This window comes from Drosophila nasuta, chromosome 3 (assembly GCF_023558535.2).
Source record: "Drosophila nasuta strain 15112-1781.00 chromosome 3, ASM2355853v1, whole genome shotgun sequence".
In the NCBI taxonomy this organism is placed as follows: Eukaryota; Metazoa; Arthropoda; class Insecta; order Diptera; family Drosophilidae; genus Drosophila; species Drosophila nasuta.
In genome coordinates this window covers 28,212,259-28,224,944 of record NC_083457.1, presented here as the reverse complement: position 1 = coordinate 28,224,944, position 12,686 = coordinate 28,212,259, and the positions used below count along the sequence as shown (strand labels likewise).

At 42.7% G+C, this 12,686-nt stretch overlaps 2 protein-coding genes across 2 annotated transcripts; both read right to left on the bottom strand.

The window, feature by feature from the left end:
* Window positions 1–7,220: 7,220 nt before the first annotated feature.
* On the bottom strand, window positions 7,221–9,841 carry LOC132792425 (angiotensin-converting enzyme). Its single transcript, XM_060801803.1, has 6 exons — window positions 9,735–9,841; window positions 8,408–9,670; window positions 8,130–8,347; window positions 7,946–8,068; window positions 7,704–7,882; window positions 7,221–7,643 (listed from the first exon to the last, which is right to left on the bottom strand). Exons 1-6 carry the CDS (start codon window positions 9,780–9,782, stop codon window positions 7,633–7,635), a joined length of 1,842 nt encoding a protein of 613 aa, XP_060657786.1. The 5' UTR covers window positions 9,783–9,841; the 3' UTR covers window positions 7,221–7,632.
* Window positions 9,842–10,086: 245 nt separating this feature from the next.
* Window positions 10,087–12,577, bottom strand: LOC132789534 (phenoloxidase 2). The gene is made up of 4 exons (XM_060797603.1): window positions 11,484–12,577; window positions 11,326–11,421; window positions 10,509–11,270; window positions 10,087–10,452 (listed from the first exon to the last, which is right to left on the bottom strand). Exons 1-4 carry the CDS (start codon window positions 12,465–12,467, stop codon window positions 10,240–10,242), a joined length of 2,055 nt encoding a protein of 684 aa, XP_060653586.1. The 5' UTR covers window positions 12,468–12,577; the 3' UTR covers window positions 10,087–10,239.
* Window positions 12,578–12,686: the final 109 nt, after the last annotated feature.

Genomic DNA, 12,686 nt, shown 5'->3' with positions numbered 1-12,686 from the left:
GTGTGCAGCCAAATGAGTTTTATGAAACGCCTTGTAAAATGCTCGTTGAAGGAGAAAACTAAGTGTGTGTGCATGTGTGTGTCTCTTTCCCACCGCACTCTATTAAAGTCTGGAGCAAAGCTTAGTGCCTGCAGTTGATTACCTTCCCCGAAGTCTTTAAGCTGCAATTTGAGAAATGAAAGATGAAGACATACGAGTGACTTTTGCACACATTAGTGTGTGCACTAGGGTACACAGTTAATTGAGCAACACCTGGAAATTAGTTTTGGCAATCAAAAAATTTGTTTAAAATTTCATTTAAGCTGACCTAGAAAAGCGAGCTTACGAAAATCTAAACAGTTGTCAGCTCTCATCGCGTTTGTTTGCGGTGTTGCATTTCATAAGTTAAATCGCTGGCAAATTGGCCCGGCTTTTCGCAATGGCAGTAACTGTTTTTATTTATCGTATTTGTGTTGCTGTCGCTGTTGCTGTTGCTGCTGCTGTTGCTGTTTATTGTGGCATCGAGCCAGGAAATTTACCTCTGGCCTATTAAAAGGCAATTTCAAGTGGCAAAATCAAACGAGACGCTTTTGCTTTTGACTTTCATTGCGTTTCTGTGCAGTAGGCGAATCAAATCAAAACAAATTGCCGTTCAAGCTTTTTATTATGATTAAATTGCAAATTATAATGAAATGATTGTTAGATTTCCTCATTGCAGCAGCACCGTTCACCTCAACAGACAGTCAAGTCAGTCAGTCATTTTGTCAGATCTCTTGAAGCCGTTACAAATAGCGAGCAGCAGCAGCAATAGTCGAAAAGCAAACTAAAAACCTATAAGATTTTATGGCACTTTAAATGCCACAAAACTTCCTGTCAAAGTGAATGCTAAAACTATTGAGATTTCCCATAAATCTAGCAGGCGATGCTCTCTGGACTTTAATGTAACTTGCTTTTGCGGAATTTGCAACATAATCAAAATGCAATCAGATTGAATAACTAACACCCAAAATGAACAGAAGACGATTTGTTTATGGTTATTTTTTTTTTGCCCAACAAAATTCATTAAACCACAACCATCTCACACACACACACACACATACAGAAAACTAAATGAAATGAGCGCTGCCGAAAATGAAAGTAAAATTAATTTTATTTTGATATTTTTTCCAACTTTTTTTCGTTGTTGTTGTGACTGCCTTCAAGTGGTCGTCTCGTCTCAGCTTTGGCTTGCCGCTTAGCTTCTTGGCAATTTTTTGGCGATGATGTCAACATAATTTCTCCACCTACACAGCAGGCCATCCGCCAAGCCAAACAGCTGCCTCATCCCCCTCATCTCTCCAGCTCTGTTGTTGTTGTTGCCACCGCCACCGCCTCCCGCACACTGATTGTAACTCTCTGACCCCTTGCGTGCTTGTTTGGAGTTTTATTTAAGACGAGCACGCGCTTATGTAACTGGCCACAAGCTGAGCTTTAAATCTTTGGGCGCGTTCGTGTCTTCAGTCTTTTGTTTCAGCCATTCGCCATGGCCAGGAAGCGGACATTGGGTGAAATAAATACTATGATTTGCATTTCCAACGCGCAACAAATTGCGTTAAACAGAATAGAAGTGTGAAAGATTTACAGCCAAAGCAAAGACTGAAAAAAAAACAGCAACTGAAACCGAAACTGAAACTGAAAATCAAAAGAAATGATTTACACACCAAATGCCATAATGCCAGAAAAGAAAAGCACAAATCAAGACAATGCGACAGCCGAAAGCCGACGCTGCCCCTTGCTCCCTGCTCCCCGAGGAAATAAAGAAATGAAATGCAACAAATGATAATTATGGGCATGCTACGACTTTATCATTGTGTGTTGCTTGTTGCGGCTGCCGCTTTGGCTGCTGCTATTGCTAATAATAATAAAGAAAGGTTAACAACAACAAGATGATGATGAAGAAAAGCGCCTGCAGATATTACTTATGTGCGTATACACACTCACACACATACATCTACACAATATTTTTTGGGGCAGCAGCTGCGCCGTCAAGCGGTGCGTATACATAATGCTCATTTCGAGTGTAGAGCGTTCGTTTCGCACCCCTCCATATGGTCAGTTATATTGTTGGTTTGTGTTATTTTGTGCTTTTTCATTTCGTTTATTGTTTTGTTGCCATCATCACAGCCCGCGTCATAATACTTATACATAATTTCTTAATTGCTTGGGGTCAGCTTGGAGTTTCTCGTTTTTACTGCCTGCTCCAGCATGTATGTAGCTGCAGTCATGCAGCCATGGGGCGCCACAACAGCTTAAGATTCCTCCATCAACAATAAAAAAAAAAACAAAAACAACAAATTATGCGTATGCGTGATATTGATGCAGATCAGCACTTGGCTTTTTCCACTATCTTTTTTTAATGTGCGGAGCTACAGTTATGAACAATAATTGTAAATTTTGCTGCTTGATTTGCTGGCAAATCAAGATTGCCAAGCAATCTGACTTGTCGGTAGATAATCTTATAAATCTTATAAATACCTTATGTGCAGTATTGACCTAAATTTTGTGGTAGTTAATAAAACAACACGAATTGTAGCTTAGCGTCCGATTTATTATGCTGCTCGATCAAGACTGACTGCGTAGCTTAATTATGTTATACATAGAACACATAGAATGTGAAATAGAATGAGAGAAAAGATAAAGAGAGCCAATATCGAGAGAGAGAGTTCGGATAGCCGAGAGAGAGCATCGAGTTAAAGTATATGTATGTATGTGTGTGTAGGCACACGTCCTACTACAACTCGGCCATCCTGCGAACCAGATCTCCTGATCTTGACTTTACAAAGAATAAAAATAAATCTTAACTAATACTTTTACTATTATTTCGTACAGTAAAATATTTTTATACATTTTTACTTATTATTTAATTCTTGCCTGATTAAATCATCGAAAAGTTTCTTCCATGTAAACATGGAAGTAGCCATTTTTTCAAATCTAATTTTGTGAATGTTGCTGCGTTTACTAATTTGATAAATCTTTGTTGTTCTTAACTATTTTCTTCTAATAATTCCATAAAAGTTTTTTTTTTTTCATTTAATCTATCGCCCTTAGTAAATTGATCCTCTAATAGTTGTGATTTAGCATAACAATCTCGTAACAGTTGTGGTTTAGCATAACAATCTCGTAACAGTTGTGTTATTTCCTAACAGTTTGTTTTCATTATTCGCTCTGTTATCGTTAACAGTCTGTGCTCCTAACAGATGTTGAATAATAATCTATGTTCCTAACAGTTGTTGCATGACAGTCTATGTTCCTAAAGTTGTTGCCTGACAGTCTGTGTTCCTAACAGATGTTGCCTAACAGTTGATGTCCCTAACAGTTGATGTCCCTAACAGTTGATGTCCCTAACAGTTGTTGCATAACAATCAGTGTTCCTAACAGATGCTGCCTAATAATCTATGTTCCTAACAGTTGTTGCCTAACAGTCTGTGTTCCTAACAGATGTTGCCTTGTGATGAAGCGATCTTCTCCCAAATGCGTGCACATGATTTTCCGTCGAACTCTAGCGTAGCTTCCTTTCCGAGTGCGAGCGAGACCGCTGATCCACATTTTACTTCGTTTAGCTCAATTCTTCTCTTCTCCAGTACTGCCCGTTACATTTCCAGTGCTGCCCATAGCTTGAAATACAGAACTGCTGATGTTGTTGTTGTCGTTGCTGTCGCCCAAATTCGCGACTTCTGGCGCCGAATGCTGTGCAGCTGCGGGCAAAAAACTGTATGGCACCGTTGTTGTTGTCTCGATCCCGTTGCTGTCGTTGTTGTTGTCGCCCAAATTCGCGACTTCTGGCGCCGAACGCTGTGCAGCTGCGTGCAAAAACTGTGTGGCGCCGTTGTTGTTGTCTATTTCTGATGTAGACATCTGATGTGCAGCTGCGTTGTTCTGCGAATTTCGCAATTCCTCTTTGCTTAAACGTAATTCTTCTTGCAGCTTTTCAATGGTGTTTAACAAATCCTGGTCAACACCCTCTCCTCTGTCAGAATTTTCGCGAACATTTTGAGTCTGATCATGACGCTCGTTGTTGTTGTGCAATTCCTTTTCTTGGCCAGACAAAATATTGGCCAAATTTAATAAATCGTTGCTTCCTGCTGGTACTTTTTTAAACATCTCTGGTGAAACATCGAACAACCGTTTTATTAATTTCGCTCTGCTGCCTGTCGTGGGCAAACATAGCTCTGTTAGCCACTTTTTTAACTGGGCCGTAGCGTATTTGTCAAATGTAGACGTGTTCATGTTTTTTTTTTTCATGGCCGATCCCACTTCTGAAATTGTGGTAGTTAATAAAACAACACGAATTGTAGCTTAGCGTCCGATTTATTATGCTGCTCGATCAAGACTGACTGCGTAGCTTAATTATGTTATACATAGAACACATAGAATGTGAAATAGAATGAGAGAAAAGATAAAGAGAGCCAATATCGAGAGAGAGAGTTCGGATAGCCGAGAGAGCATCGAGTTAAAGTATATGTATGTATGTGTGTGTAGGCACACGTCCTACTACAATTTATATTTGTGAAAAATAAAAGAGTTTTATATAAACCGCAATTTCAAACATTGGTATTGACTAATGAAATTTAAAATGCTAAAATGAAATCATTAGTAATTAAAAAAAGAAAAATTTATTTTAGATATTCAATATAGAGCAATGATAATATCACTGTAATTATTTAATAAGATTCATACATCATTGTCAAGCAATCTGACTAGACAGTAAAAACTCTAACAACGGCCTTAAAGCTTAAAGACCTCTAGACTTTTTGACCATATTTAATATTTGTGGAAAATAAGAGAGTTTCCCATAAAGTTCGTTTTAAAACATTGCTATATGCAGCCATGCTCATTAAAAAAGCAGTGCGACAGAATCCAAACTCAATAACAGTTCTTTGTATATTTATTTAAAAATGGAACATAGAGATATGAAAATGTAAAATGGAACATAGAAATATGAAATAATACATATAATATATATTTCTGTTGTTTTCATATTTTTGAGCATTTGCACAACGTTTTGCCTGTTCACTGAAATATAAATTTTTCTTTCATGAAAAGTACCGAAAATTTGTTGTAATTTTTTGAAAAGTGAGATTAATTAGGTTTATTATAGTAAGTTATACGACAATACACTACAAAATTTAATTTTAGTGGATAGAAGTCTTTACGACTTCAATGGAGAAAACGGAAAAATCCTTCTCCATAGGAGAAGGGCAAAACGTATAAAAAATGAGGTGTACATGAATAGCACGAATAGAAATTAAAGAAGAATTCATTTAAATCAATTTATATAAATATATTAAGTTACTGCACATTATTTAATATAGTATGTACAAAAATAATTGTGATTAATCCTCCCAAAAGCTAGATTTATATAATTAAGAAGAACATTCGAAAGAAAATAGAGCTTTCATCTTGTTGTTTCAGATGCTGAATAAACATGAAAAGAGCGAAATGCCGACGCCGACCTCCATCCATCCAAGCAAGCAACACGCACCTTATACATATGTTAATCCTATTCAGTTCACCTATTTGTCAAATTTGCTTATTTCATTTGTTTTTGTGCTTTTGTGCCAAGTCAATGAGAAAATATTTGCCTGAAATGCGCCTCTTGAATATGTAAACAAAAAGTTCGCAGTCATTCGCAGCAGCAAAACAGCACAAAAAAAAAGAAGAGAAAGAGACACCGAAAGAGGCATGTGAGTGAGAGAGGGAGTATGAATGTAGTTAAGACGATTTTTGGGTTAATGTTAATGCATTTGTTGATGGGCATGGGGGCAATTTAAAAAAGTTCAGCCAAATTGGCTGACAGCCGCATGTTAATTTCATTTAAAGTTGTTTTCCCTTTGCGGTCTCTTTGGGATTTTGCATAAAAAGGCATTCAGCAAAAACTGACTGACGACGATTACGACGACGACGACGACGATGGCGATGACGATAGCAGTAGCTACGTCTATGGCGTGGGTGCCTTTCACTCAACTTCAAGTTGAAGTTTGCGTCCGGCTGCGGCTGCTGCTGCTGTTGCTGTTGCCGCTGCAGGCGTGCCCCAACTTCCATCACAGCCGTGGCATGTCAAAGTTGGATTCGCAACTCGGCAGGAGCAGCTGCAGTTGAAACGATTTAATTTCATGGCCATTCATTCCAGCGAGACACTCTGACAACAATTTGGCGCAATTAGCAGCGGGCCGTCGGTACGATACGGTACGGAACCTAACGGAATGCCTAACTCGGTATTCGGAGGCACCGCTGATAGATGGCACGCAATGCATTCATTTAACCAGAAGCCGCCTCCATGAGCTTAAAACAATTGCAACTGCAAATGCAACTGCAGTTGAGTGAAAGAGCATTTGTAACGCCCGACGATTAGCGCAGTTGGACTTCCATCATCTGCACTACGAAACGAACATTTTCAGCTGCAGTGAGGCATATAAATGGACGACCTTGCGCCATGGCAGCCAATTGGCTGCTGCCACAGTTCGGCTAATGACCATCGTCATGTCCAGTTGAAGCGCTGACCTTTCGCTCTGACCAGGCGTCGTTGTGGAGCAAGTGAAGCGTCAACTCAAGTCCGGCTTTGGGGGCACAATTGGCAACGAAGTGGACAAATTCGCGTACGCCAATCGTCCAATGCCTCAATGCTGCACGCTCGGAATGTGCATTGAGAGATACAAAAATGTTGCATGTCATGTTGCTTAGCAAAAGTCGTTGGCGTCTCAGGTAGAGATGGATTTCGTTAGGCATGTGGCGATGTGGATGTGGATGTGGATGTGGCTTTTGGCTGCTTTTAGATGCAATCAAGCGACGCAATGAGCCGCGCTTCGATGAGCTTCAGCTGCGACAGCTACGACGAAACATTGCGACACTTTAGCGGACGCATGTCGAGGGCTCTTTCAACTTCGAGGTTGTCCACCGCCTCCGTTGCCCTCCCCATCCATTGTTATTCGGCCAACATCTGCAGACGATGGTCATTTGTGGTTGAGCGTCGATAGCGTCGTTGTGTTACAATGCAACGGATACAAAAGTAAAGTGCATTGAAATCTGCGCAGCTCCGCAACCGGAACAGATTACTTGCCTGACTACACTCTATTGGGAAATACATATATATTTAATCTCAGACAAGTTAACAACTATTGTTGCTGTTGCAGTGAACAAAAGCCTTGCGCTAGACAAGATTCTTAGGAAATCCCAAAAAACTGATATTTGCCAAAGTTTAAAAATGCAGTGCAAAAATATGAAATATATATATACGGATAATAAACAAATTTAAACATTGAACAAAATATGGCAATTGACAATTTGCTTACATTTATTTTTTAATAATGTTAAATCAAATCAATGCATGCGCAAATTTAAATTTCTTCACTTGCCGCCAAACTTTACTATTCACATCTTGCTGTCTCGTTCGCTTACACACGTTTGCTCGCTATTGCGCCGTTACGCACATGCGTGTGAGAGCAAACGGGATAGCTGCTGCTCACTGAGCTGGTTCATTTGCGAAGTCGTTTTGTAGTGTTGTGAAATGTAAAAGGCAAATACGTTAATATTTCAAATTTGTGGGTTGAACGGCTTTGTAGTCAAGTTTATTGATAAGCAAAGTTAAATAGATACCATTAAATGATTTCCGCGCGATTAAACAATTTCTGAAATATAAATAATAATATTACATTTAAATATTTATTTTTATTGTGGCTTATACTTACTTTTGGTTGTTGCATTCCAGCCAATCTTAACCTTGGTCTGTGCATTATGCGTTTTGAGCCAATCCACAATGGGTTGATAGTATTCCAATAAAGCCAAGCTACTGAGGCCGGAATTCTTGGGCAGAACTTTGGCAAGAACTTGTTTCCAGGGTTTAGTAGAACCCAATGACATCATTGATCTGAACATATGAAAAATTTTAGATTGTAACTTAATGATAATATTATAAATTACAATTACTTACTTTAGGCTGTTGCCCACAACGAAGTTGCCATAAAAGTCACAATTGTGGAGTTGACCGTGATGATTGCTCTTTTGGCAGAGTGCGCGATACAATTGATAGCCCAGAATTTCTGAAATGAATTTTCTGTGAAGGAATTCAAATTAGTAATGTATTTTTTAGTCTAACTACTGTCTTATTGTCTTACTTGGTTTGGAAATTCTGCTCGATATTCACATAGAATTTGTAGGGGAAATCAATGGCGCCCTCTGTGCGATCTGTGGGAGGCTCAATGCCCGCATGTTGCTCCAGCAATTTCCAGTAATGTTTGTTTACGGTATCCATGTCAACGGTGCCATTTAGCAGATCGTGCATTACTTTAGTGTGCACATAGTAAAGTGGAATATTGAGCACATTGTGAATGGCCTACGTAAATAGAAAAGGATTAGTTAAGCCAATATACAATATTCGACAATCTTCACTCACCATGCGGAAGAGTCGATTCTGCAGAGAATTCTCCGTGAATTGCACTCCTTTGGCCAATCCTCGGTTAGTCAAGTGTGTAGGCGAGGAGGCTGAGAGAACAACAGCTTCGCCTACAGGATACTCCAGATTGTATGCCTTGAAAAAGTACGAGGGCAGACGCTTCTTCTGTTCGGCATAATAGACGCGAGCCATGTGGGCGTGGTACTGCATCAGTTTTCTGAAGCTGACCTTCTCACAGTACATCATGTAAACATGAGGCGTCAGATCGAAAAGAGCAGGGCGGCAGTCATCATCTGGTCTCTCCTCATTGGGGTCCTTTAGTTGATTCTTATGGAAGTCAGCGCTAAGCGCATCAAATCCCAACGAAGTGTAGAAGCTCTCGGACTCATTGATCAACGCCTTAGCGCTGAGCTGTTTTACAAAGTCATCGTACTGAGGCAGATCCTTGCGTGGAAAGTAAGATTCAATGATGCTGCCTGCCTCCCAGGCCTGCTCCACAACCTGCTGGAACAGATGATCGGGTATAGGGCCATTTGGATTGACCACATCGCCGCCATACTTCTTGTGCAGCTCGTCACGCACAAAGGCATGCAGTTGCTTATAGGCGGGCTTCAGCTCGACCATTGCGTGCTCCATTTGCTGGAGCATCTCCTGGCTGTCATAGCGATACCACAACTGATGCACCGGTATCTCGAGAATCTGTGCGGCCTTCTGATACGATTGCACAATCGTATAGAAGTTGACCGAGGCCCAGATTTGATTCTTATCGCGCCACGTTTCCCAGTAGTACTTGAGCTCATCGACATCATTGCTGCGCTGCACAATCTTCTGTATGTCCGGGTAATAGGCCAGTGGACTGTCATCCTCGTTGGGCATCTTAGCACCATTCAGATACGGATCAATGTCCTTGTCAGTGGACATCTTCTGCAGCGAGGCCAGATTCATTTGCACCGACGAGAAGTATTCCTCGCCGAGCACAAACAAATCACCCACAGTGCGTAGCTCCTGCAGTGCAGCCCTAAGCTCTGCGCTTCGTACTCGGGTTAAATTGAAACCACTTGCCTCACGGGAGATGCCGACGAGCTCTTCGGCAATGCGTTTTACATTTGTGAGCTTGGAGAAGAGCGCCTCAAAGTCCTCCTCATTGTTGGCCGAATACGTTTCGTTGGCAATCTGATCGTAGAGCTTGAAATAGCGTTCGCTGGACAAATCAATAAATGCCTTGGCCTGACGATCATAGCTGGAGACGGCAGCCGACGCACACTAAGGGTCAGAGTTCGCAAAGATCAAAACAGTTGACTATACATTTTTTGTGGTTTTTGCTTACGCCAATTGCTGCTATCAGCAGCAGAGTTTTGCACAAAGTGTGCATCATTCAGCAGTTTAAAAATACAAATTATTTTCCAAAAATATATTACACTACACGACACGACGTTTCACTTTAGACTGAGCAGCTTCAGCGGCTTCGGTTAGAATATAAACACTAGAGAGTACTATATAGCTTACGAGGAGAATATAGAATAGAGAGATGAGAGACATTGAGGAGGCTATCAATAGCACACGCCGCGCTGATAAGCGCAATCAATGATCAAGTGAAACTCGTCTAAGGCCACGACTCGCCTTCGCTCAAAATTTGTGCTATTTTACGCTTTTACGATTTACGAACAATATTGTTATTATTATTTTTTAAATGCCATGATGCGTTTATTATAAGCTTCAATAAAGATGCAATAATTCTGCTTGTAAAATGTATCTAAGTCTAGCGTATACATGTGTAAATGGTAAATTGTTTGTGCGGTGTCATCAACTCGGGGTCATCTCGAAAACTGTGTCTAGGCCTGGCGCGTGGTAGTTGTATTGTCGTGGCGAATGCTCACATCCACAATGCTCATGTTGGGGGTCAGGAAGTTGACCAGACGATCGGCACCAGTGCGTGGCAGACGATCGAATGGATAACCCATCGACTGGCGATCAGGATAACGACGATCGCGCACACCGCAATAGCTGGCAGCATCGCTGCAGCGTCCCACAAGCTCCTGATCGATCTATAAATAAACAACTGTTGAGTAAAAGAATTCTTAGTGTTTGTTGTGGCACTTACTCTATCGTTTTCGTAGTTGGAGACCATGACGAAGAGATCGCAGCGCAGACCCTCGGGCAGACCCTTGGGAATGAGCATGTGATTTGGCCAGCCGCAGCCGCAGAAGTTGAACTCGAGCTCCTCAGCAGTGCCGGCAGCTGGACGATTGGCATCCAGATTGCGGAAGGTTCTCTCGAATGGAATGGTCACACTGGACTCCGTGGAGCGACGGCGAATGGTGTTGGGTCCTGGGTTGAGCGCAACGACAAACTTGTCCAGCTCCACCATCATCAGGCGTTGCTCACGCATCAGCATCGGCTGACCACGCTCATCGTTCTTGGGCGCAATAAAGATGCGCATGTAGCCAAAGCGTTGGGCGCCTCCATCGTTGTTCACATTGATGGTGTAGGTGAAGGGTGTATGGGTCAGATGGGTGAAGCGGGCAAACACGTTGCCGCGTGGCGTAAAGTCGAAGCCGCGTGACAAATCCATATCGGATTGCTGCCAGAAAGTGTTCAGCACATTTGGCTGACCGCCATTGGTGGCCACCTGGAGACCAGTGATCGAGATGCCCGCATAGTTGAGCTGGGTGTCCGTGTAGGCGGGCAGACGTGACTTGTGCTCCTGGAAGATGCGGTCGATGTAGGCGTGCCATTTGTAGAAGGCCGGATCACGCATGGCTGTCGAGGAGTCGCCCATGACGCCAAACGATTCCAAGTGCTTGTTGTTTGTGTCGTGGGCATATGAGATGAACACATGGCCAAAGTTGTGCAGATCACCATACTAAAGGAAGGAATTTTGTTATATGCAGTTATGGAACTAAACTTTCGATGCTTACCAGCGTGCGATTGGGAGAGAGAATGGAGGATTCCAGTAGGTTGCCCAGTGTATCAATGCCTGTGGCTTCATCCAAAACCACTTGTTGACCGCGCTCCTACAAAGCCACAAACAGAAATTATTAACTGAAGATAAAAGTTACGGAATTCTTTTACTCACATCCATGACAAAACCCTGATGTATGGCCTCATAGATGCGATCCCGCCAGCGCTCCAGATCGCCGACTTCCACATTGATTTGATCCTGCTCGCGATTCAAATCGTTAATGCGTGTGTTGTCGAAACGTGGCGGCCAAGCGCGACTGGCGACCAGCGAGTCCATCTTGGGGAAATATCCCTCGGCAATGGGATCACGCAGATTGTTGAAGGGCAGCACACGAGCCAGATTGTTGCTGAAGCGTTCCATGTTGTAGCGAGCGATGATCTGTTCGTGCATGTAGTAGAAGAGTTCGCCACGACGATCCTTGTTCACAATTGAGCGATCGGCCGCCTCGAAGGGGTAAACCAAATGCCAATGCCAATGATGCAGATTGATGCCCAAGTCCTCACGGAAATACCACAAACGATGCTCTGGCTCCAAGTCCGAAGCCGTATAGTCACGGGGTATAACAATGGGCATGCGAGAGCCGGGCTGCACCACAAAAGCCTCTTCGCGAAGCTCGCGGAACACCTGCGAGTCGACAAAACGATCGGGGAAGGTCTGTGCAAACGAGGGCAGATCCAGGCCCTGGGTATCGGGACGATGCAATAGTGCCACGGACAACGCATAGTTGAACAAAACGGGATTGAGACGATCGCGAGCATAGACAGCCACACTCTGAAGATCATCCACCGAGCGCAAGTTCATGAAAATGTCGATGAGACGGGCTGCGATCCTGCGGTGCTTCGGAACGAACAGCGAGAACTGCTCGTCACGGCCCAAGGACATGGGAATGCGCAGATCGGGAATAGAGATCTCACGCACTGGGACACGCTGCTCGACCTTTTCGGCAATACGGCTCTGAACCTCAGAGCTGATGGGACGATAGCGATCGGTCAGATAATTGTCGGGCAAATCGAAGACGGTCACCTTCTTGCCCTTGTCCATGAAGATGGGCTCCGTGGGGTGCTCGAACAGCAGCAGGAGATTCTTAGGATCGGCCATCTTGAGAAGGAAGTTGCGAGTTGAGTTGCGAGTTGAGCGAAAGAACTTGACACTTGACACTGAGCACTTGTCACTTGTGTTGTGGCAGTCGCTGGAGAACTGTGTCCATACTCGGCACCAACACTGCTTTTATAGCTATTAGAGTACAGAATATTCACGCTATCACAAACCGCAAACCGAGTCCAAGAATGCGCTGGGAACTAAGCAGAAAAACTATGC

What these genes read in the sequence shown, in the direction of transcription:
- LOC132789534 (XM_060797603.1), bottom strand. Translation starts at nt 12,467, where the DNA reads ATGGCCGATCCTAAGAATCTCCTGCTGCTGTTCGAGCACCCCACGGAG. An exon ending in ATCAGGGTTTTGTCATGGAT is followed by an intron (nt 11,422 to 11,483) that starts GTGAGTAAAAGA and finishes GTGGCTTTGTAG; the next exon opens with GAGCGCGGTCAACAAGTGGT. An exon ending in TCTCTCCCAATCGCACGCTG is followed by an intron (nt 11,271 to 11,325) that starts GTAAGCATCGAA and finishes TCCTTCCTTTAG; the next exon opens with TATGGTGATCTGCACAACTT.
- LOC132792425 (XM_060801803.1), bottom strand. Translation starts at nt 9,782, where the DNA reads ATGATGCACACTTTGTGCAAAACTCTGCTGCTGATAGCAGCAATTGGC. An exon ending in TGCTGATAGCAGCAATTGGC is followed by an intron (nt 9,671 to 9,734) that starts GTAAGCAAAAAC and finishes TCTGACCCTTAG; the next exon opens with TGTGCGTCGGCTGCCGTCTC. An exon ending in GAGCAGAATTTCCAAACCAA is followed by an intron (nt 8,069 to 8,129) that starts GTAAGACAATAA and finishes ATTCCTTCACAG; the next exon opens with AAAATTCATTTCAGAAATTC.